General features: G+C 37.2%; 1 protein-coding gene and 1 pseudogene across 1 annotated transcript; both read right to left on the bottom strand.

The window, feature by feature from the left end:
- Positions 1135 to 2111, bottom strand: LOC110256350 (annotated as a pseudogene).
- LOC110256238 (olfactory receptor 5H8-like) lies at positions 15264 to 16193 on the bottom strand. The gene has a single exon (XM_021068881.1). It carries the CDS (start codon positions 16191 to 16193, stop codon positions 15264 to 15266), a length of 930 nt encoding a protein of 309 aa, XP_020924540.1.

Below are 22976 nucleotides of genomic sequence, written 5' to 3' on the forward strand. Positions count from 1 at the left end.
TGGGTTAACGATCTGGCATTGCCAGTGAGCTGTGGTGTAGGTTGCAGACATGGCTCGGATCCTGCGTTGCTGTGGCTCTGGCGTAGGATGGTGGCTACAGCTCCGATTCGACCCCTAGCCTGGGAAGCTCCATATGCCATGGGAGCGGCCCAAGAAATAGCAACAACAACAACAACAACAACAAAAGACAAAAGAAAAAAAAAAAAGATTTTCTTTGAAAGGATTTCAAATAATGTCAGAGGGAACAAATGCGGAGTGAAGTTTAAATCAATCAATCAATAATGTGATAGTACATGTTATATCCCCTTTTTTTTTAGTTCTTAGAAGAGTGAACCCATTTCCTTCCTGTTCTGCCATTTATCTTTTCCCCATGCCCATTGCTACTTAGTTCTTTGAGCTAAACTTTTGGCCCTCAGAATTAGTGAAGATGTTGAGAATACCAGCAACAAACAACATAGGCAGAAAGGGCCTCAGAAGGCATCACAGACAATGAGATGGAACGCTAGGCTTCTATCTCCTCATAGAAGCACACAGAGTTAAGAGCATCCTCTTATGATTTGGCCTGACCTTCACTGTCTTGAACCCCTTATCATGTATTCCTCATTGCTTTCCTATTCTGTTTATTTCTCTGTTGGACATGAGAGATGGATCTCTGGGAAGTGGATTCACCATGAACCAAATATAAGATCTTTGGATGGTTGGCAAAATTTCTAGAATTTATGTTTGTTCACTCAACTACAAACATGCCCACTCTGTGGAGCTAAATGAGGTATGACTCTTCAGGCTGTACACCTATATTACTATTAAGCACCTCAAACTCAAGTAGTTTTCATTGGCACAGGACTATTTTAATGCTTCACAACTGTTTAATAATTGTACTTATCAAGCCACAATGAAAAATATAAAGACACATAAAATATTTTCAACTTAATTTCTGCTGAAGTTAATTTAGTGTGGCATGAACACTTGATTAAATGGCCTCTCTGTTTTGCAAAACATACACAAGTATTTTAAAGAATTTATGAGGCATTGACATTTGAAGTCGTTAAGGTAACAGGACAAGTATGATGAAAGAAAATGTTAAGCACTAATCTACACATAACAATATGTAATCTGTTCAAGTTTGTTTTCTTTTCATGTAAAGGAACACATATTCTTCCTCCATCTAAATTTTCCCTCAAAAACTTTTCTCACCAAATCTATGACTTTCTTGTTTCTCAGGCTGTAGATAATTGGGTTTAAGAAAGGGATTATGACAGTGTAAAATAGAGAGTCAACTGTATCTTGATCATCTGCTTGTGCAGACCCAGGGCGCACAGACATGAAGAGAAGAGACCCATAGTATAAAGAGACAGATAGGAGGTGGGCTCCACAGGTGGAGAAGGCCTTCCTTATACCTTGTGCAGACCTCTTTCTTAAGATCGTAAAGAGTACGCATGTATAAGAGACAAGAACAATGAGAATTGTGAACACCTGAATTGAGCCAGAGAAAATAAATATCATCAGAACATTAACGGAAGGATCAGTACAAGAAATTTTCAACAATGGCATGATGTCACAATAAAAATGATGAATTATGTTGTAATTACAGAAGGTTAATCTGAATAAAAATCCTGTATGAATTAAGGCATGACTAAGACCACCTACAAATGATGAGACCAGCATTCTCAGGCATAGTCTGTTAGTCATAACCACTGGATAAAATAACGGGTTGCATATGGCTACATAACGATCATATGCCATTGTTGCCAGCAGAAAACATTCTGTGGTTGCACTGACTACAAAGGAAAAAAAAATTGTACCATGCATTCATGGAGAGATATCATCTTGTTCTTGGTAATGATGTTGACCAGCATCTTGGGGGTCACTGTGGAGGACAACCAAGTATCCACAAATGCCAAGTTCGCAAGAAATAAATACATGGGGATGTGAAGGTGAGGGTCATTATAAATGAGAGTAATCAGACCGAGGTTCCCCATGATCGTGACAAGATACAGCATCAGGAAAAGCAGGAACAGTAGGATTTGCCAAGCTGGTGGATATGTCAGTCCTGTGAGAACAAACTCTGTCAGTTCTGTTGCATTCTTGGTTCCCATATCCTTAATGAATGGCCTCTGAAATAAAATGAAGGAAATGCGAAAAGACAATTATTAAGAATTTAACAATTAAAATTTGGTGGGGATAATTTAAATAAAACCTACACCAGCCTAAATGCCTTTATGTTATTTATTCTTACTAAACATGAGGGTATTATGGAAATTGTTATATTGAAAACATGCATTTGTTGTATTTCAAATATGCATAGGAATGAACATATGTAGAAGAGAAGAAAGCCGTTCTGAACATGAGCAAATGTATGGGGAAATTATTGCATGAGGTAGTGAAATCCTTTGTTTAGTTCATGGAAGTAGCATCAAAAGAAAATGTTAGACGGGCCTGGATTTTTAAGTGAATTGAATTAGATGTGAAGAAACTTTAATTTTATTTTTCATGAAGCAGGAAAACTGTGAAAATTTTAATAGGGGAATCAGTACTTGCTTTTTAAAATAAATAATTGCTTGTAGAATACAGGCTGGAGGTTGACGAACTTGGGCTCAGAAATTCTAACAAGAAGCTGGGACCATTGTCCAATTATTCCAAATTCAGATTACATATCAGAGTTTTCTGGGGGAGTCGTGGTATAAAATATAGATTCTGAGGTATAACTATGGAATTTGATTGAGTAGGTCATAAGTGGTATCTAGTAATATGTATTTTCCAAATGCTCCCCAGGTGATTAAAATGCATGTGAGCTTCTTAGTCCATGTGTGATAGGACATTAGGAGTTCTGAGGAAGGCAAAGAGATAGATCAAAATAAATCAAAATGTAGACCCCCTAGAATTCGGTGACATCTTAAATGTGAAGGGTTGGTTCCTAAAGGTGAAACATTCACTTGGTGTCTGGGTAGATGATCGTGGAAAATGGAGGTTGAGAACTCAGATACAGCAGCCACTTTTTGCAAAGAACATCTTGTAAACATCAAAATGATGTAAACTTCACAATATGATTGTACAAATGCTTAATAGAAATAATGGCTGGAAGCCACTGAGGTGTCTGAAAGCATAGTATGTATGACCTACCCAGTAGACAATGTGCATGAGGTTAAAAATGAATTAATGAAAATAAATGAGCGACAGTTATATTAAATTAAAATGTATACACATCATTTTTTAGATGGATAACTTCTGCTATTCTTTTCTACCACCTAATTCTTGGTGGTAGACATATGCTGTATTTCACACTAGAACTAAAATTCTGAATACTGACTTTATCACTCCTCTTAATCCTCAAGTGAAGGGCCAGAACTAGGTTTAACCAGTCAATATCACCTACACTGGATTTGGAATATGAACATGAGAGAAAAATGTCAAATTTGGACCAAAGATATTTCGGTTACAAGAGATTTTTGGTTACAAGCAAGTACCATGACACCAAAAAGCATGCTGTGCCCACAAAAATGGTCTGATTAGTGTGAGCTGTAGCATTCAAGTTGAGTAGCAATAACAGCAACACCTAATAAGCCAGAGCTGAGACATGCTTTTGGTTTTTGGCTGTTTAAATAGATTTTTTTTTGTATGTGTTTCAGTACATTTCTCCAATGAATTTTTCTAACTTCTTTAGCATTAATTTTTTTAGAGGCATTTCCATCCAGTTAATTCATTGTATCTTCTACCAAGAAACCTCTTCTACCCAGAATTATGTAGAAAGAAAAAAAGAAAGAATGAAGGAAGGAAAGAAAGAAAAGGAAAGGAAAGGAAAGACCAGAAAAGTCTACTGAACAGAATGATCAGAGAAGAAAGAGGGAGGGAATTGGAATTCTCAGTGTCGGAAACTCAAAGAAAGGAAAATAATCTGAAGGACAAAGAGAATGCCATGCTTAAAGCAAAACAAATGCTCTGATAGGGTAAGGAGTTAACAGAGATCACTGAGAGTAGGATTTAGGAGATTTTAGTGGTTTTAGTAAGAGCAGCTTCCAATTTTTATATAGATGAGCCAGAGAATAATGAAAAGTGAATGGGAAGCAAGTGGCACAGCAGGGTGGAGAATGAAACAGAGCATCTGAGATGTGGAGAACAGAGGTGAATTTCTTGTCTTGAGGAACAATGTCAGTTAATGTGTCAAAAGAGAGGGGGGCCAGCATTGATAGGAAAGAGGATAAGCAGTGAAATGTGAAATTGGGGTAGGAAAGGAGAAATCAAGAAGCAGGAAGAGATGAAAGGACATTGATGGATACTTACAGGACAGAGAAGGCATTGAAGAGGGAGGGAGTGAGGTACCAGAGAAATGCTTAGATGAGATAAGAGAAAACACTGTGCAGTAGGGCTCAAATATTCATCTTAACTTTGGTTTTCATTAAAAAGTTGTCAGCAATAGGAATCCTTCCTTTTTCCTTTTTTCAAAATTCTAAGATTATTTTTCCATGGAATTTTTATATGAAATAAAGACTTTCATTTTAATTTTACTTAATAAATTTGTATTGTTATTAAATATACTACCACCGCCTCCTATCTTTGCTATTACTGTGATGAGAGCTGACTCTCCCTAGAAATCCTGCTGAATTTACTGGACAGATTTTGCCTTTCCAGCAGTTTGACAGCAGAAAATAATTGAGCCAAAGACTGCAACTGAATACAAGCAGTTTAAATAAACAATATCAATAACTGCATTGTTACTTTACATTTATTTGGAATAAGCTTTCTTTCATACTCTTCCAAAATTAAACAATCAAATTTTTCCATTCAATATGAGAGTACTTATTAAGTCATGAAGATGAAAAGAGGGAAATATTTTCTGATATTTTCCATATAAGTATTTTTTTCAACAACCTTATTGTCAGAAGTGGGTGAAAGGAGATAGAGAGGTACTATTTAAGTAAACTAACTTAAAATTTTATCATAGAATGTTAGTAACTCAATGGAATAAGGATTTTAAAGACAATTATCAGAAAGATTTCTAATGTAGGAAATATTATGACATAAATCCCTAAACTTTAATTGTTTAACATTCTAATTCACCAAAATATATCCTATGGAGTCATTATAATTATTTTAATGAGATCATTATATATCATTAAAGATTACAGTATAGTCTTAGAGCTAGTTACTTATCCAGGTTTTATTTGCAATAATCAAATACACAAATTATTCACTATTTTCTGTTTTAACCTGGGTATTTTGATAACATGTAAAACAAATTAATTATAATTTACTACTAATTTACTTCATATTAAAATAAGAATATCATAGAAATAACTTTCTCTTACCAATATATGTTAAGTAATTGTTGAGAAATATTCAGTGTTCAGTTTTATGAAGTAGAATTTAATAAGGGCACAGCAACAGTATTTTCCACACTGATTCATTTTGGAAGCTTTATTTTCCAAGCTCAGGAAAATGTTGTTTATATGAATTTGTTTTGAATACAGAGTCATCCAGTTGTACAACTGTGTGCTTTTCCCAGAAGAGGAAGGGGAGAAGAACTGAAATTCCCCTGATTATGCCATTGGATTCCTTTTAGGACAAAATTAAGCTTTTCTACTGGGCATTATGCACCAGGCAATATATGAGGAATTCAGGCTATTTAATAAGGCATCACAGACTCTGAAGCTATAAATATCAAGTCACTGTTGACAGTGCCAGTTTTAACAATTAAAATTGCTGCAATGAACATGCGAGTGCATGTGCCTTTCCTTAAGGAAAGTTTTGTCTGGATATACAGGTTGGGTCATATGATAGTTCCGTGTATAGTTTTCTAAAGTACCTCCATACTGTTCTCAATAGTGGTTGTATCAGCTTACAATTCTTTGCAGCACAATTCACAATAGTCAAGATATGGAAACAACCCAAATGTCCATCAACAGATGATTAGATTAGGAAGATGTGGTATATATACACAATGGAATACTATTCAGCCATAAAAAATGAAATAATGCTATTTGCAGCAACATGGATGGAACTAGAGACTCTCATACTGAGTGAAGTAAGTCAGAAGGAGAACAAAAAATACCATATGATATCACTTATGTCTGGAATCTAATATCAGGCACAAATGAACCTTTCCACAGAAATGAAAATCATGGACTTGGAGAATAGACTTGTGGTTGCCAAGGGACAGGGGGAGGGAGGGGAAGGGATTGTGAGCTTGGGGTTAATAGATGCAGAATGTCGCCTTTAGTATGGATAAGCAATGGGATTCTGCTGTGTCGCACTGGGAACTAGGACTGGTCACTTCTGATGGAGCATGATTATGTGAGAAAAAAAGAATGTATACACATATGTGTAACTGTATCACCATGCTTTACAGTAGTAACAAAATTGTATTGGGGAAATAACAATAAAATTTTTTTAAAAGAAATTGCACTGGATTCCAACAGACATGACATTTCTAACATGTTTATGCAAACTCCAAATTAATCTATGAACTGTGATACTCTGAGTGCTTTGTTCAGGATGGTCTGCCTTAGCTAATCATGCTTGATTTTCATGACATCAAAGTTCTAAATTCTCCTCAGGAGCCAGCCCCAAGAAGGTTGTCCTCCTCATGGAAACTGTAGCTCACATCCAGACTTACACCTAACTTTCCACTTTCCACTGAAAACTGTTGAGGAATCTTATTTGGTATCAATCAAGGGAAGGAACAAAGGAAAATACAAAAGGAAAGAACACAGTAGGAGGTAGCCAAGATGAATGTTCCTCAGACTTCTGTTCCTGTGACTCTCCTGGTGATTTTCTTAAAATTCACATTCTGTTTCACTAGGTCAGGGTGGGGTCTGAAGCTCTTAATTTCCAACAAGATGATGCCTCTGGACATTTGCCATCCCCAAGATCTTCCTTTATTTGCAAGCCAGCTTAGTAAGAGCTAGATTATTGCAGAAAAAACAACAACAACAACAACAAAAACATGGCAAGTACAGCTGGTGTGCAAAGAGAGAGGCAAAGTGGAGACAGAATAGACAATGAAGGCCAACATGGATTGGACCTCAGAAAAGCTAGAGGCCAAATCAGAGACTTTGTTCTTTATCCCAACTTAAAGGAAAACTATTGAGGGATGTTAAACATAGTAGCCTCATGTTCCTATTTGACTTTACTATCAACAGAGACTTTGCCATTGAACTTTCATTAAGAAATATAAATAATGACATTATTTGGGTCAAAATAGTATAACACAGAAATGGTAATGTTTTGTTTTGATTCTGAAAATAGGAAAATATTTCATCTGTATTTGGAACTATCTTGTCAGATGGGGAAAAGGCAAAGGACATCAACTTTGGTACACTCATTAATTCATTATCCTGTGTTCTAGTGAAAACTAAAAAAGGCATGAAAAAACTCTGTAGACCAAAGACAAGTCACTGAAACCTCAGCAGATGGGTGGTGTAAGTAATGGAATGTCTATTAGTAGCTTTGACATAACCCAAACCTGACATAAATTTACTATCCCTGTCAATTTTGTGTAATTATTTTCCTGCCTATGGATGAGTACAAAGGTCTGCATTGCTGCTTTCAGTATAACTAGTCTTTTCTTTTCCTTTTATTAAGGACTGTACCCATGGTACAGGGAGGTTTCCAGGCAAGGGGCCTAATTAGAGATAAGCTGTCAGCCTAGCCACAGCCACAGTAACACCAGATCTGATTAGCATCTGTGACCTACATCAACCTCAAGGCAATACCAGATCTTCAAGCCACTAAGCAAGGCCAGGAATCAAACCTGCAACCTCATGGTTCCTAATTGGATTCATTTCCACCTTGCCACATGGGAATTCTGTGTATGAGTAGCCTTTTCAATTTTAGTTATTTTAATAGGTGCCTCATGTTGTCACATTGTGTTCTTCCTTTGCCTTTCCCTGGTATTATTATAGTGAGCATAGTTTTCTGTTATTTGGCATATGTGATATACCTTATTTAGTAAAATCTGTTCAAAGTGTGTGCCCATTTTTAATGTAGTTATATAGTTTCTTATGACAGGGTTTTGAAATTTTCCATATGTCCTAAATTCACAGCTTTTGTAAAAATATAGGAGTTGCAAATATTTTGTCTAGGATTTTGATTTGTTATCACTCTGGTTCACCGTGCCTGCTGGACCTGGTGAGCAAGAAGTAGCAACTCCTGTAGGCTTATTGGTAGACATTTGCAGCAAGAAGGTGAAAAATGTATCTATCCAAACTCCAGGGCCATTTAACTCAGTGAAATTTCTAGGGGTCCACTAGTCTGGGTCATGGGGAGATATACCTTCTAAGGGGAAGGATAAGAATTTGTATCTGGTCCATCTTACAACCAGAAGGAGGCACAACATCTAATGATCCCCTGTGGATTTTAGAGCAACACCATCTGCATTTGGGTGTGCCATTCCAACCCATGTACAATGTATCCAGGAGGTCTGGTAGTTTTAAGTGGAGCTCAAAGAGGAGAATGGTTTGCCAGTAGTCTAGGCTGCTGTGCAAGCCGTTCAGCCACTTGAGCCACAGGATCCAACACAGACAGTGGTGCTAAGAATGTTAGTGGCATGTATGGATGCTGCTTAGTGCCTTGGACAGGTCCATATAAGTTAAAAAAAAAAAAAGGGTATACTCTTAGATCTGGACCAATGCCCTACCATACACTGCAGATAATTCACTATTCCCTGTGTGAGAAACAACTATTGAGCCACTACTGGACTTATTAGAGACTGAATGCTTAACTATGGGCCACCAGTTTTCCATGGGATCAGAGGTGCCTTTCATGAACTTGGTATATGACCCACCAAGCTATAAAATTGGCAGGACAAGGCCACACCTTTCTCAAGTGGCAGTGGTATGGACATGCTCTGGTCTGAGCAAGCCCTGAGGGTACCAGTAAGTTTCTTGAAGCAGTGGTTGAAATGCCCATGGTCCCCATACCTGCCACACTGGCTTCTCTATCCCAGCCTGTACTATGGGCTCATAGTGGTGTGGGGAGCATTCTCTATAATAAATAGAGGAAGTTTTTACCTGGACCTGATTTACCAATGCTTCTGTACCACATCCAATACCATCGGAGAGTAGACAACTAAAGAAGATATGCCCTATGTTGCTTCTTAATGTTGGCATTTATAAATTATGCTGCTATGAACTATGTGTTTTTAAAAGTAGAGTTTTACTTTTCTTTGGATATATATCCAAATGGAGAATTGCTGAGTCATATAGTAGTCTTTATTTGTTTTTTGTTTTTTGATTTTTGATTTTTTTTTCAGGAGACTCCCTACTATTTTCCACAGTGGCTGCACCAATATATACTCCCATTAACAGTGTAAAAGGATTCTGTTTTCTCCACACTGTCACTAACATTATTTGTGGTCTTTCTGATGATGGTTATTCTGACAGGTGTGAGTTGATAGCTCATTGTGATTTGATTTGCATTTCTCTGATGATTATCAGAGTTGAGTGTCTTTTCATATCCCTGTTGACTTCTTTGGAAAAGTGATATTCATGTCCTCTGCCATCTTTTAATATGATTGATGGCTTCTTTGCTGCACAAAAGCTTTTAAGTTTAATTAGGTACTGTTTGTTTATTTTTGTTGATAGTGTAAGAACATTTTCTAGTTTCTTTTACATGTAGCCATCTAGTTTTATGAGCACAGCTTATTGAAGGGATTATCTTCTAGACACGAAAAGATTAATTGGTGTCCTTAAGTTCTTAGGCTTATTGCCTAGCTCTCTGTTCTGTTCTGTTGATCTGGGTCTGCTTTTGTGCCAGGAACATATTCTTTTGATGACTAGCTTTCTAGTATAATCTGAAGTCATGAAGTGTGATACCATCAGCTATGTTTTTTTTCAAAAGTATTTTGGCTATTCGGGATCTTTTATGTTTCCATACAAATTTAAAGTTTATTTGCTCTAATTCTGTGAAAAATGCCTTTGGTATTTTGACCAGGATTACCTAGAATATATAGATGGCTTGGGTAATATGGTCTTTTTAGTAATAATATTAATGCTTGGCCTGCTCGTGGGTGTGGCAAGGACCCAGCATGTTCTAGGGCTGGTGCCTGCTCCCTGGTGTTTGTAGCTGTGTCTTGGGGTCACCGGCTACAGGATTCCATGATTTCTGGATCTAGTGCCTGCATGCTGGTATACAGGACTGGATTCTGGGTCCCCTTGAAAATAGGACCATGCAACATTTTCCGCATACTAGAGCAGGCTCCCAATAAGGAGTACCATCAGTGTCTATGTCCCCAAGGTGAGCTCCAGTTTCCTCGTGCATCTCCAGGAAAGCCTTCAAGATCTGTAGGAGGGTCTGACACAGGCTCCTTTCAAATTATGGCTTCTGCCCTGAGTCTGGAGCATGTGGGATTTAATAGGTGTCCTTTAATAGTAGAATCCCTATCTTGGATACTAATCTGGGTCTCAGGAAAGTAAGCCCTGCTAGCCTGTGAGAACAACTGATTTCAGGCCTTGACATTCTGATGCAGGACCCCTGGACCGATGAGTCCAATGTGGGGCTCAGACTCCTTGCTCCTTGGGGAGAACCTCAGTGCTGGTAATGATTCTTCCATTTGTGGGTCACCCACCTGGGGATATGGGTTTGATTATAGTGGCTCTTCCCCTTCCACCCCTATTTTTGAAGTTTCTTCTTTATATCTTTAGTGGTATAAGATCTATTCTGACTGATTCTGGTCCTTCTCATTAATAGTTGTTCTCTAAATAGTTGTAATGTTGATATGCCTAGGATAGGAGGTGAACTCATGCTCTTCCTATTCTGCCATATTGGCTCAGGGGTGCTATTGGCTTCATTATAGTTTAGGGGAAAAATTATTTTGGGGAAATAACAATAATAATAAGGAAAAAAAGTTTTAAGTGATACTTAAGGAATTGTGTATGGGTGCCAGTTTGACAACAGGCTGACCAGGTAGCATTCATTTTACGTGTTAAATTTATTCAGCTTAGGTATGTCTGGATTTCTGGTTGGACATTATTTTGTTTGTATCTTTGGGAGCAGATTAGTATTGATTTAATGGACTGTGTCAAGATGATGGCCAGACCCTTTCTGGGTGGCCATCATCTATATAATGGGCCTAAAGGGAACAAAAAGGCATAAAGACACTGATTGATCAGGAACATGAGACTTATTTTGCCCTCAGTGCTCTTGGTTCTCAGGTTTTCAGTCTTAGACTGAAATCTATGCCATTGGCTTCCCTATTCTCAAAGCTTAGAGCTATCATCAGCATTCCTGGGTCTCTGCTTTGCAGAAAGCAGATTGTGAATCGTCTCAGCCTCCATAATCATATGAGCCAATATCTTAAAATCTTTATCCATTAATCTGTTTGTGGTCATTTAGGTTGCTTCCATGTTTTCACTATGACCATAGAGGTGCATGCATCTTTGTAATTAGAGTTTTCTCAAGATGCATGCCCAGGAATGGGATTGCTTTAGTATAAGGTAACTCTATTTTAAGTTTTTTAAGGAACCTCCTTACTGTATTCTGTAGGGACTGGACCAATTTATGTTCCCATCAGCAGTATAGGAAGGAAAACTATGGGTTTTGAAGAACAACACCAACAACCAAAGAGAGCCAAGACCAGAGAGGTTTTGACATATACCTAAAATATATGTAATGCATATGCTGAAAAAGATGTTGCCATGACTATTCCACAAGTCAGCCTTTAAAAATACTGTTCTAGTTTTATTGGCATTTGTTTGTTTTTGCCTAATCTTAATCATGTTATTTCTTGGAACACAGTTTAAGACAAATTTGTCAACACTCTTCTGAACAGTAGAATATTTTGTAGAGAGATGAGAAAAAAATGTATGCACATGTATGTAAAGAAATAGAAACTGATTTTTTTAAACCTCCAAGTTAAGGAAATGCATACACCTTCACAAGAAAGAGATCTTCCAGTCTATTATTTGTATTTCTGGGGGATGGTTTTATCTGACCTCACCAGTGTTCCAGACAACTGGGTGAACCTAGCATTGTGTTATCATCTTTTATATCTATATATCCACTAAATAACCATAAGTATTTTAATACCTTATTTTTAAAGGAATAGGCAGAATTTATCTTGCCTAAAAGTAGGCTTTGCACTGATGTATTTTACCTCTTTGCCAAGGTGGACTAAACTGACAAAAATAACGTATAAAATGAATAAAAACTATGCCAGAAGTGAGAATGGATCACATCAATGGACTAGGGATTTGGTAAATTTCTGGAAAGGGTAATGTAGTTGGGATTATACTGAAGGACACATCAGAGCAGAGGAAGCAGACATGCAAAAGAGCAGCCCACCCAGCAATTCTGAGTGTCTGAGAAGACCCCCAACCCTCTGCTCTACAGTCACCCATCTGAACGTAAGACGTGACAAATTACAAACCAAGTTTATACACTCAAAACTTGATGTCAGCATTATCATTCAAAGAACAGGCCAGTTTGAGATATAGATTTTAATGATGGAAGAATAAATTTAAACTGGTACCTTATATTATCAAACTAAATGTGAGGTTATAACAATAAATGAGCAAGAAAAATATGGGTAATGGAAAGGAAACCATTAGAACAATGGGCTTATTACACAGCAAGGAAAATCAACAAAATACAGGCAAATACAATAACATGAATTCCCTGGGTTGAAAGAATAAAAATAGTTGGATTCTTATCCAGTCACTCTCTCAAAGCTTGGGGGTATCACTTAGAGAACAAAAAGAAGGCAGATTACCTTCTTTTGCCTCGTACCTCCAAACATACATAATAAGGATATTTAAGTACTTATTTATTTTGTATCTTTTAAACAAACATCAAGTTAAATTATTTATCCTTAATTTTTCATCCCATTCTTTCCAAGGAGCTAATCCTGGTGATCAGAACAACAGGAACTATTCACTTTGACTGTATAATACTTGCAGTTGACACAAAAGAATCCTGAGAAGTAAACTCTATTCAGCAGCCATGCCAGGCCCAGGAATCTCCCAGGGCTCATTAAAATATTGGAAAAGGTTGAGACACTCTTTCTGAATTCTCTGTATTTGTACTGTTACATTTATTTCAATTCTGTTACTACTTCACAAATACTTATCTAGATCCTCATGTGTATAAGCCACTTTGCTACACACCTCAAAAGCTAGAAAGAGTATTAGAACTTCTCAATTATAATCTGAAAGCATTTTTTGACTGAAAAAAGTATTAGACAAATCCATTTGTGGTTTAAAGAGAATAATTCTAACAATGTTTCAAGTCAGTGCACACTCTGATTTCCTTTAAGGTAATCTGGAAATGCGTAAACGCGTCATTGAAGTTTGAACTTCTAAAATAGACCTTTAAGAAAGGGCACTATTTCAGTTTAAGTGGATGTAGATAAAAAATGTATTGTGGAAATAACAATTAAGAAAATTAAAAAGTAAATAAAAAATAAATAACAAGTAAATGGATGTAGGGTATTTTCAGAGGGGTGGGTCGATTCTCTGTGGAGAGACCTATATAAGCATTAGGATGAACTTGAGTAGTGAAATGTTCCCAGAAAGCTTTCAGTAACTCATTTTGAATATAGGACAGAGTTTATTAGGAAAAATGTGAAGGAATAGACTTCAGAGTAAAAACATTTTTGACTGAAAGAATCTCAAATTATGCCAGAAACAAAGGCAGGGTGAAGAAGTTAGAGGTAAATGGAGACAGAGATCAGAGAGTGATGCCGATAGATAGATACACACATACATAGATGCATATATAGATATGTAGATATATATCCTGTAATCTGAATATACACATGAACAAATAAATATATACTTAAGTATATGTAGGGATCTAAATAAAATACCGTATATCCATATATCACAGTAGCAATGACAATCCATTAAAAGATATTTAAATGCTATTTGATTTCATATGAGTTCTTTTTACAAACAACACTGGCAATTGTGTTGGGAAGTAATAATCAACCAAAGGGAGGGAATAAGTAACTAGTGTTTTGCAAATCATGGTAGTAGGAAGGTAGTTAGAAGGGTAAGGGTCTCAGTGGCAAAGTAAGAATGTACCTAGAATCAGTAGTGAGAGAATAGAAGGGGTGAGCCTGAAGATACACCCCCTCATTCTCCTTAGACTATGAAGTGTGATGAAAATGAGCATTTGAAGACTTTAGGATACAAACCTCCAAACCCCTCCTTTTCGTGTCCTCCCCATCCACTCTCTAAGCATTATGATAGCATCTTAACCATTGTTTGAATTTTGGTAATGTACATTTACAGATCCTCATTGTCAACCACACATTCTAATAAGCTTTACATTTTACTGATTTATCTTATTAGCGTCATTTAAAAAAAAATTCGGGAGTTCCTGTCATGGCAAGGCAGAAATGAATCTGAATAAGAACCATGAGGTTGCGGGTTCTATCCCTGGCCTTGCTCAGTGGGTTAAGGATCCAGCATTGCTGTGATGTAGGTCACAGATGTGGCTCGCATCCTCCATTGCTGTGCCTGTGGTGTAGGCCAGCAGCTGTAGCTCCAATTGGACCCCTAGCCTGGGAATCTACATATGCCTCAAATGCTGACCTGTAAAGCAAAAAGAAAAAAAATATCTAAGAGATTTACCCATTTTACCCCATTCTTCCATTTATTTCTTCATCTCTATGCCTTTCCAAATTAAACCTTCCTTCTAATCTGTAAGGTCTATGATTTAGTGACATTTTTCAGGTTGACATACAACATATAAATGCAGCTAAAAAGGACTTTAGAAAAATTATATACAGTAAGAGGAAACTCCCCTATTTCCTTTTCTCAAGAAATAATGAGATCTGTTCTCATTGTCTTATCTCCCATATCATCTTTTCCTCATTGCTTTACCACTACTGTTTATTTCTCTCTGTGGTGTAGAGTTGATCCCAAGCGGTACAATTTACCTTGCCCCAAATCATGTGGACATTTTCATGGCTACCAGAATAAATCTCTTGGCTACGTGGCTGTAGAAATATCAAACATATCACAAACAAGTCCCGTTCAGAGGAACAGCACTACTTCAGTACTTCATCCATTTATACAGCCATGTTGAATAACATATGAGATTGTAAAATATTTTCTTTCTTGTTTGTGCTCCAATTATTTTAGTATGTTATAAAGAAGATATGCAGTAGTTTTAAGGAATTAACTAGGTACCGCCATCTTAAATCATTAAAAAAATAAGGTGATGACACATGCAAACACTTTGACCAATAAGCAATACATAGCAACATCGAATCTGAACAATTTTGTGCTGATTTAATGAAAAGAGAAAAAATAATACTATGAAATCTAAATATTTCTCTTAAACATTTTTGTTAGGGAATCTATGACTTTCTTGTTTCTCAGGCTGTAGATAATTGGATTTAAGAAAGGAATTATGACAGTGTAAAACAGAGAGTCCATCATATCTTGATCATTTTCTTGTGCAGATCCAGGCAGCACATACATGAAGAGAAGAGGGCCATAGTATAAAGAGACAGATAGGAGGTGGGCTCCACAGGTGGAAAAGGCCTTCCTTATACCTTGTAGAGACCTCTTTTTTAAGATTGTAAAGAGAATAAGTGTATAAGATACTAGAACAGTGGAAATGGTGAGTGCCTGTATTATCCCAGCGAAGATAAATAACATCAGATAGTTTATGGACGGGTCAGTACAGGATATCTTAAACAATGGTATAATGTCACAGTAAAAGTGATGTATGATGATAGAATCACAAAAAGTTAATCTAAATAAAAAAGTATTATGAAGTATGGCATGGAAAAGGCCACCTAAAAAAGATAAAACCAACAGCCAGATACATAGTCTATTGGTCATAATCACTGGATACAGTAAAGGTTTACATATGGCGACATAGCGATCATATGCCATAGTTGCTAACAGAAAACATTCCGTGGTTACACAGAGTGCAAAGGAAAAGAACTGTACAACACATTCAGAGAAAGAGATCATTTTGCTCTTGGCAAAGAAGTTGACCAGCATGTTGGGGGTCACTGTGGATGATAACCAAGTATCCACAAAGGCCAAGTTCCCAAGGAATAAGTACATGGGGATATGAAGGTGAGGGTCATTGCAGATGAGAGCAATCAGACCAAGGTTTCCGATGAGAGTGATGAGGTATATTATCAAGAAGAGCAGGAACAGGGGGATTTGCCACTCTGACTGATATTTTAGTCCCGTGAGAACAAACTCTGTCAGTTCTGTTGCATTTTGTGCTTCCATATTCTTAATAGATGGCCTCTGCAATACAATTCAATAAATGGAAAGTGAGTATCTAGCTGTAATTTAAAAAAGAAAATTCAGTAAGGGTAATGTAAGTAGAACCATGCACTAGCCTGAATGTCCTTATTTTATCTAATCTTACTAAAGTAGAGGAGAAGTTTTGAGGAAGTTATGTTGGAAAAATGCAATTACTTTAGTTGAAAATATGTACAGCCATGAACATATATAAGGGAGAAGAAAGCCATTCTGAATGTGAGCAAATTTAAGGGGAAATTTTTGAAGGGGCTAAAGAAATCTTGTTTTTAGTATATGGATGTATCATCAAAGGGAGGATGATAGAAGGACCTGGATTATAACATGAATTTATGCTACATGAAACTTTACTAAATTGTATTCCTTTGGAACATACAAACACTGAAATTTTTTGAAATAGGAGGAGGCATCTTCTAGTATTGTTTTTAATTAAATAGGTGTTTGCAGACAATAGGCTTCAGGGAAAATAACATGGTTTTAGAAATGCTAATCAAGAAGCTGTGACTGTAGTCCCATGATTCTAACACCAGATTACATATCAGAATCTTCTGGAGGAGGTTCTGGGACAAAATATAGATTCTGAGGTGTTATAAAAATTAGTAGATCATGAGTGTCATCTAGTACAATGCATTTTTAAAATGCTTCCTAGGTGATTATAATGTATGTCAAACACTTAGTATATGTGAATTTTTTGAGGATGATGAGGAATTAAAGGTAACTGTTCAGTTAAATCAGAACATAGAGCCACTTGAACTGGCAAAATATCAGATGTGAGGGGGTTCTTAAGAAAGATAGAATCACTTGATGACTTGGTAGAAAGTTATCAAATATTGAGATGAAAACTCAGATGAACTGGCAAGTTTTTGCAAGGATCAGTCTCACATCCACGTGATACATCCTTAGCATTATGATTCCACAAATGCTTAATAAGAATAATCATTTGGTAATCACTGAAATGGCTAAAAGCAGAGTATGTATATCCTACCCATTAGACAAAGTGCATAAAGTAAAGAGGAGGAAGGCATGAAAATGAACTTGAAGAAGTTATAGTAAAGATATTACCAATGGATACACATCACTTATTAGATAGATACCATGATTGTCTTTTCTACTACTTGAGTCTTTGTGGCAGACAAAAGCTATCATCCACTGAACATTCCAATACGTCTAGAAACTGATTTTAATCTTGTACTGAGAGGGAAGGGGCTAAATCTAGGGTGAGCAACTCAAACTCACATAACTGGATTTGCAAATATGAGGAGGGGAGAAAGAAGTCAAATGTGGACCAAAGAGTTGCAAGTTAACTAGGTGTACAAAACACCAAAATGCATTCTGTGCCCACGACAGTGGCATTGTCAGTGTGAGTTGTGACATTTGAGTTCAACTCATACTGAGCTAGAGTTGGAACAAGATTTTGGGCTTTGGCTATCTAGTTTCATTCTCTGTGTCTTACCCACTTCACCAGTGAATTTCCCTAACTACCCTAGCATTTCTTTGTTTGAGCCAATTTCCATTCAGTTACCTCATCATGTCTTGTAACCCAGAGCTCTGGCTTACTCAAAAGGAGAAAAGGAAAGGCCAGAAAAAACTACTGAGCAGAGTGATTAGAAAAGCAGGAGGGAATTGGAAAACCAAGACTTGAGATCTTAAAGAGAGGAATATTCAGGAAAGACAAGGCAAGTATAGTGCCTCCGGCAAAATAAGTCTTCTGATGAGATAACAAATGACCAGAGATCACTGTGGGAAATAAGAGACACTCAGTGGCTTTAGTGAGAGCAGTTTGCATTTTCTGATAGAGTTGAAGTCATAGAATAATGAGAAATGAATAAGAAGAAAGTGGCACAGCAGTGAGAGAATGAAATAAAGTATCTCAGATGTGGAGTACAGATGTGGATTTCTTGTCTTGTAGAAAAATGTCATGAAAGTTCTCAGAAAAGGGAGAGGTAGGCATTGAAAGGAAAGGGGATGAGGAATGTAATGGGAAAATTGGAAGGTAAAAAAAAAAGAAGACAAAGAAAAAAGGGGCCAGAGATAGGTAAGTGTAGGAAAGACAAGGCAATGAAGAGGAAGATTATTTACAAAGTAATATTGTTGTATATATTTATATATACACAAAATATACAACTTTTCTGTGTGTTTGAATGTATATGTATGTATGTATATATTGTATGTGTATATATAAATATACAGCCATTTTAATTATATGTATGAAAATATATTTCAATGAAAATATTTTAATTTCCAAAATTAAAATATATGTCAACAAAATTGTTTTAATTTCCAAAGAAATTACTGTCAGAATTGGGGTAAGGATATGGAGGTGACAATTTAAGTGATTTTTCTTGAAATTTGATCAGAGCATGTGGTCAATTAAAAGGAATTTATGGTTTGAACAGAATTGTCAGAAAGATTTCTTGTATAGGAAACATTGTGACCTAACTCTCTAAACTCAACTTTAATTACTTTAACACTCTATTTCACCAAATTTATCCTGTGGAGTCATTATGATTATTCTAATAAGATGATTGTATATTATTAAAGAGTAAAATATAGTCTTAGCTTTTACTCATAAAAGAAAAATATACAGTTATCCCTTATAAGTTTTCCATTTTCAACTGCTTCATTTGGCATTTTGTTGACCTAATCAAAAAAACTATTATGAATTTAACAGTATTTTAACTTTCTATAAAATATGGTGAATATTATAGAAATCATTCTCTCTTACCAATAGCTAGTAAATGGTTGAGATCCTTAAGTGTTTGCTTTCTGAGGTAGAAAATAATATAACAGCACTTCACTGCCAGTTACATAGGCAGCAATAGTTTACACACTGATTCATTTTGGAGGCTTCATTATCCAAGCTCAAGAAAATATTAACTTACATGAATTTGTTTTGAACACAAGAGATGACCAGTTGTGCAACTCTCTGCTTTTGCCAGAAGAGGAAAGAAGGAAGAGTTGAAATTCTCCTGATAATACCCATGGACTCCCATTAGGACAAACCTGAGCTTTTCTCTTGGGCATTGTTGGACTTGGACATTTTTGAGAAATCCAGGTGGTTCCACAGGGCATTCATTACAGGCTCTGAAATCATGAACAGCAGTCATTGTAGACAGATCCAGTTTTAACAACTGGAGTTGTACCTTGTGCCATTACTTTCCCCTGCAGATGGCACTCTGACATGTTTATGCAAACTCCAGGGTATCTATAAATTTTGGTCCTCTGATGACTTTGCTCAGTATGAGCTTCTCTGAGCTAATCACACATGATTTTAATGAGACCAAGGTTCTAGAGTCCCTTCAGCTGGCAACTTTAAGAAAGTTGACTTTCCCTTGTAAGTGTATCTCTGTTCCAGATCTACATGATCAGAGAGAACCTAGGTTATTGGAAAAGCACAACATGATAAATGGGACTTGCAGAGAGGGATGAAGGAGGAGCCAGGTAGGGTCAGAGAGGCCAGCATATGTGAGTAACACAGTATCTGGGGGCTAGGTGATGGAGTTTGTTTTCTACCTTAATTTAGAGGAAAATTATCGAGGGATGAATGTCTTCAGATTTGTTTTTTGTGCAATAACACAGTTGTCAGTGAACACTTGTTCAGAAAATGAAACATAGTAATTTTATTTCTGACATTTGATGTCATATCTGAATAGAAAAAAAAATGTTACTCTCCACTTGGATAGATAGGAATGGAGCAACAGCACCATTTCCGCTATTCTGCTTCCTTACAATTTTAATGGAGAAGTCCAAACTACAAGATAAAATAAGTGTGGAGTGGGGAATGTAATGTGCAGAGGTTAGGTTCCACATAATCAACAGTGGACTTAACTACACTGCCCACTTCAATTCTGTGAAATTACTGTCTAAATCATTCGGTTGCTTATCTGTGAGCCAAAAGGTCTATATTGCTGCTTTCAATATAGGCAGTCTTTGCAATTTTAGTCATTTTAGTAGGTAACATGTCTTTGTGCTTCATTTGCATTTCATTACTGGCTGATTATGTAGAGCCTCTTTTTGCGTTCTACTTTGATATCTGTTTATCTTTTTGGGGGAGGTGTTTGTCTAGGTATTTTACCCAATCTTTAATTGGATTATTTATCTTTGGATTATGAGTTTGGGAGAGCTTCATATATCCTCTATAGAAGCTTTTATCAGATTTGCAAATATTATAAAAATCACACTAGTCTGTTATATTGATAACATTATGCTGATTGGTCTTCGTGAGTAAGAGGTAATACTTATTGGTGAGACATTCATAAGGAAGAGGTGGTAAACAAATCTGACAACAATTCATGGATCTTAAACTTCAGGGAACTACTTTATGGGTCCAAATATATGGAGCAGGCTGAGATAACCCTTCTAAAGTGAAGAATAGGTTGATACTTCTGGCCCTGAAACCAAAAGAGAGGCACAACACATAATGTGCCTCTGTGAATTTTGGAGGCAATATTAGCCTTATTTGGATGAGTTACTCCAGTCCATTTACCAAGTTACTGGGAGCTACTTTTGTGTGGGGCTCAGAGCTAGAGAAGGTTTTCCACATGTCTAGGCTGCAGTGCAAGCTGTTCTGACACTTGGGCCACATCCAGCATAACCAGTAGGGTTGCAACAGCAGTGGCAGATGCTCAGGTCCTTTAATGGGCCTCGAAAGGTGGATCACACTACAAGCCCTTAGACATTTGAGCAAAGTGCCGTCATCCTCTGGACAACTACCGTACTATATAGAAGCAGCTGTTGACCTGCTAAAGGGCCTTAGTAGCAAACGAGTGATTGCCTGTGAGCTGCCAAGTTGCCATGGTACCAGAGCTGCCCTTGACAGACTAAATGTTATCTGACCCACTATCCATAAATTTGGGTAGGCACAGAAGCATTCCTTCATCAAATGGAAGTAGTATAAACTTGATCAAGCACAAAGAGGCCCTGAAAGCACAGCTTGGTTCCATGAAGAAGTGGTCCAAATGTCATTGGCCTCCCGTCCTGCTACAAAGACTTCTGTCTCCCAGACTATCCCTGAGGCCTCTTAGGGAGTCCTGTATGGTGAGTTAACAGAGAAGAGAAGACTGGGGCATGATTTACAGATGGTCCTGCATGATATGCTGGCACCATCACGAAGAGGAAGCTGTTGCACTAGAGCTCCTCTCTGTGATATTCCAGGAGGAGAGCTGTGAAGGGAGCACCTTCCCATTGGAAGAACTTCAAGCATTGCATTGAGATTTCCCCCTTAATTTGGAAGGAGAACTGGGCAGATGTAGGATCATATACCAATACATCACCTGTGGCCAGTCATTGATTTGATGTTCAGGGACTTTGAAGGAATATGGCTGGAAATTGATGGCAAGAAAATATAGGAAGAGTTATGTTAGTAAGTCTCTCTGAATGGGCACAAAAACATGAAGATATTTGTGCTTTATGTGCTTACCAAAAAATGTGACCTCAGCAGGAAAGGATTTTATCATCAAGTGACGAAGTTACAGAAACTAGTCAGTCTTTCTCAGGCAATCTCTGACACCACTCAATGGGCTCATAAACAAAGAGACCAGAGAGGCAGGGATAGAGATTGTGCATGAAATAAACACCTTTGACTTCCACTTACTAGAGCCAACCTGACTTGGATAGAGATTTTTCATGGAATCAACACCTTGACTTCCACTTACTAGAGCCAACCTGACTCGGACCACTCCTGAGATCCCCATTAGCCAGTAGCAGAGACCATCATTGAGTTCCTGATGTGACACCATTGATTGGAGTGATCAACTAGATACATGGTGGCAACTTTATTAGCTTGGAGAACTTCAATCATGAAAGTAGAAGTGTTTGGAGAACTTCAATCATGAAAGTAAAAGTGTTTGTTGTTATTGGAATAGATGCTTATTCTAGATATATGCACTTCCCTGATATCAATGCTTCTGCCAAAATTATCATCCTTGGTCCTATAAAATTCCTTAGCCACTGTCATAGTATTCCTAACCACCCTAATTCTGATGAAAGAATTCACTTCACAGTAAAACAGTTGTGGCAATGTGCCCATGCTTGTGGAATTCACTGGTCTTCCCTCAATCACACTGTTTTGAAACATGAATTTGACATAAATTGGACTAGCCCTCTTAAAGACTGAGTTGTAGCAGAACCAGATATCAATATCTTGCAAGGCTAGGGCAAAGATCTCCAGAAGACTGAGAATTTCTGAACCAATTTCTAGTACTTGGTACTGTTGCTACTATGGCTAGGATTCTTGGATCTAGGACAAAGGGCAACCGTCACTATTGTCCCCAATGCCCCACTACAAAATATTTGTTTCCTGTTCTCATCAGTTTATTCCCTACTGATCTTGAGGTATCACTCCCAGAGGGAGGAGGGCTTGCCCCAGGACTCACAGCAATGATTCATTTGGGCTGAAAGTTGGCTGCCACTCAGTCCCTTTAGTTCCACATTCCTTTGAATCATCAGACAAAGCAGAGTGTTAATATACTGGCTGAGATGATTTATGATAGCTAATGAGGGGAAGCTCAATTAGAGCTCCACAGAATGAGTAAGGAAGCATACATCTGGAATACAGACGTTCCTCAATGGTGTCTCTTAGCATTTTCAATCCTGTAATGAAGGTCAGTGGAAAACTTCAACAAAGTAGTGCAGATGGTTGCTCTAATGGACTAGATTCTTCAAAAATGAAAGGTTACCCTACCAAGTGAAAAACAATGTGTAGCTGTGGTGCTTGCTGAAGGACAGCCAGTACCTGTCACTTTCTGTCTT

The sequence above is a fragment of the Sus scrofa genome, chromosome 13, assembly GCF_000003025.6.
Source record: "Sus scrofa isolate TJ Tabasco breed Duroc chromosome 13, Sscrofa11.1, whole genome shotgun sequence".
Lineage (NCBI taxonomy): Eukaryota > Metazoa > Chordata > Mammalia > Artiodactyla > Suidae > Sus > Sus scrofa.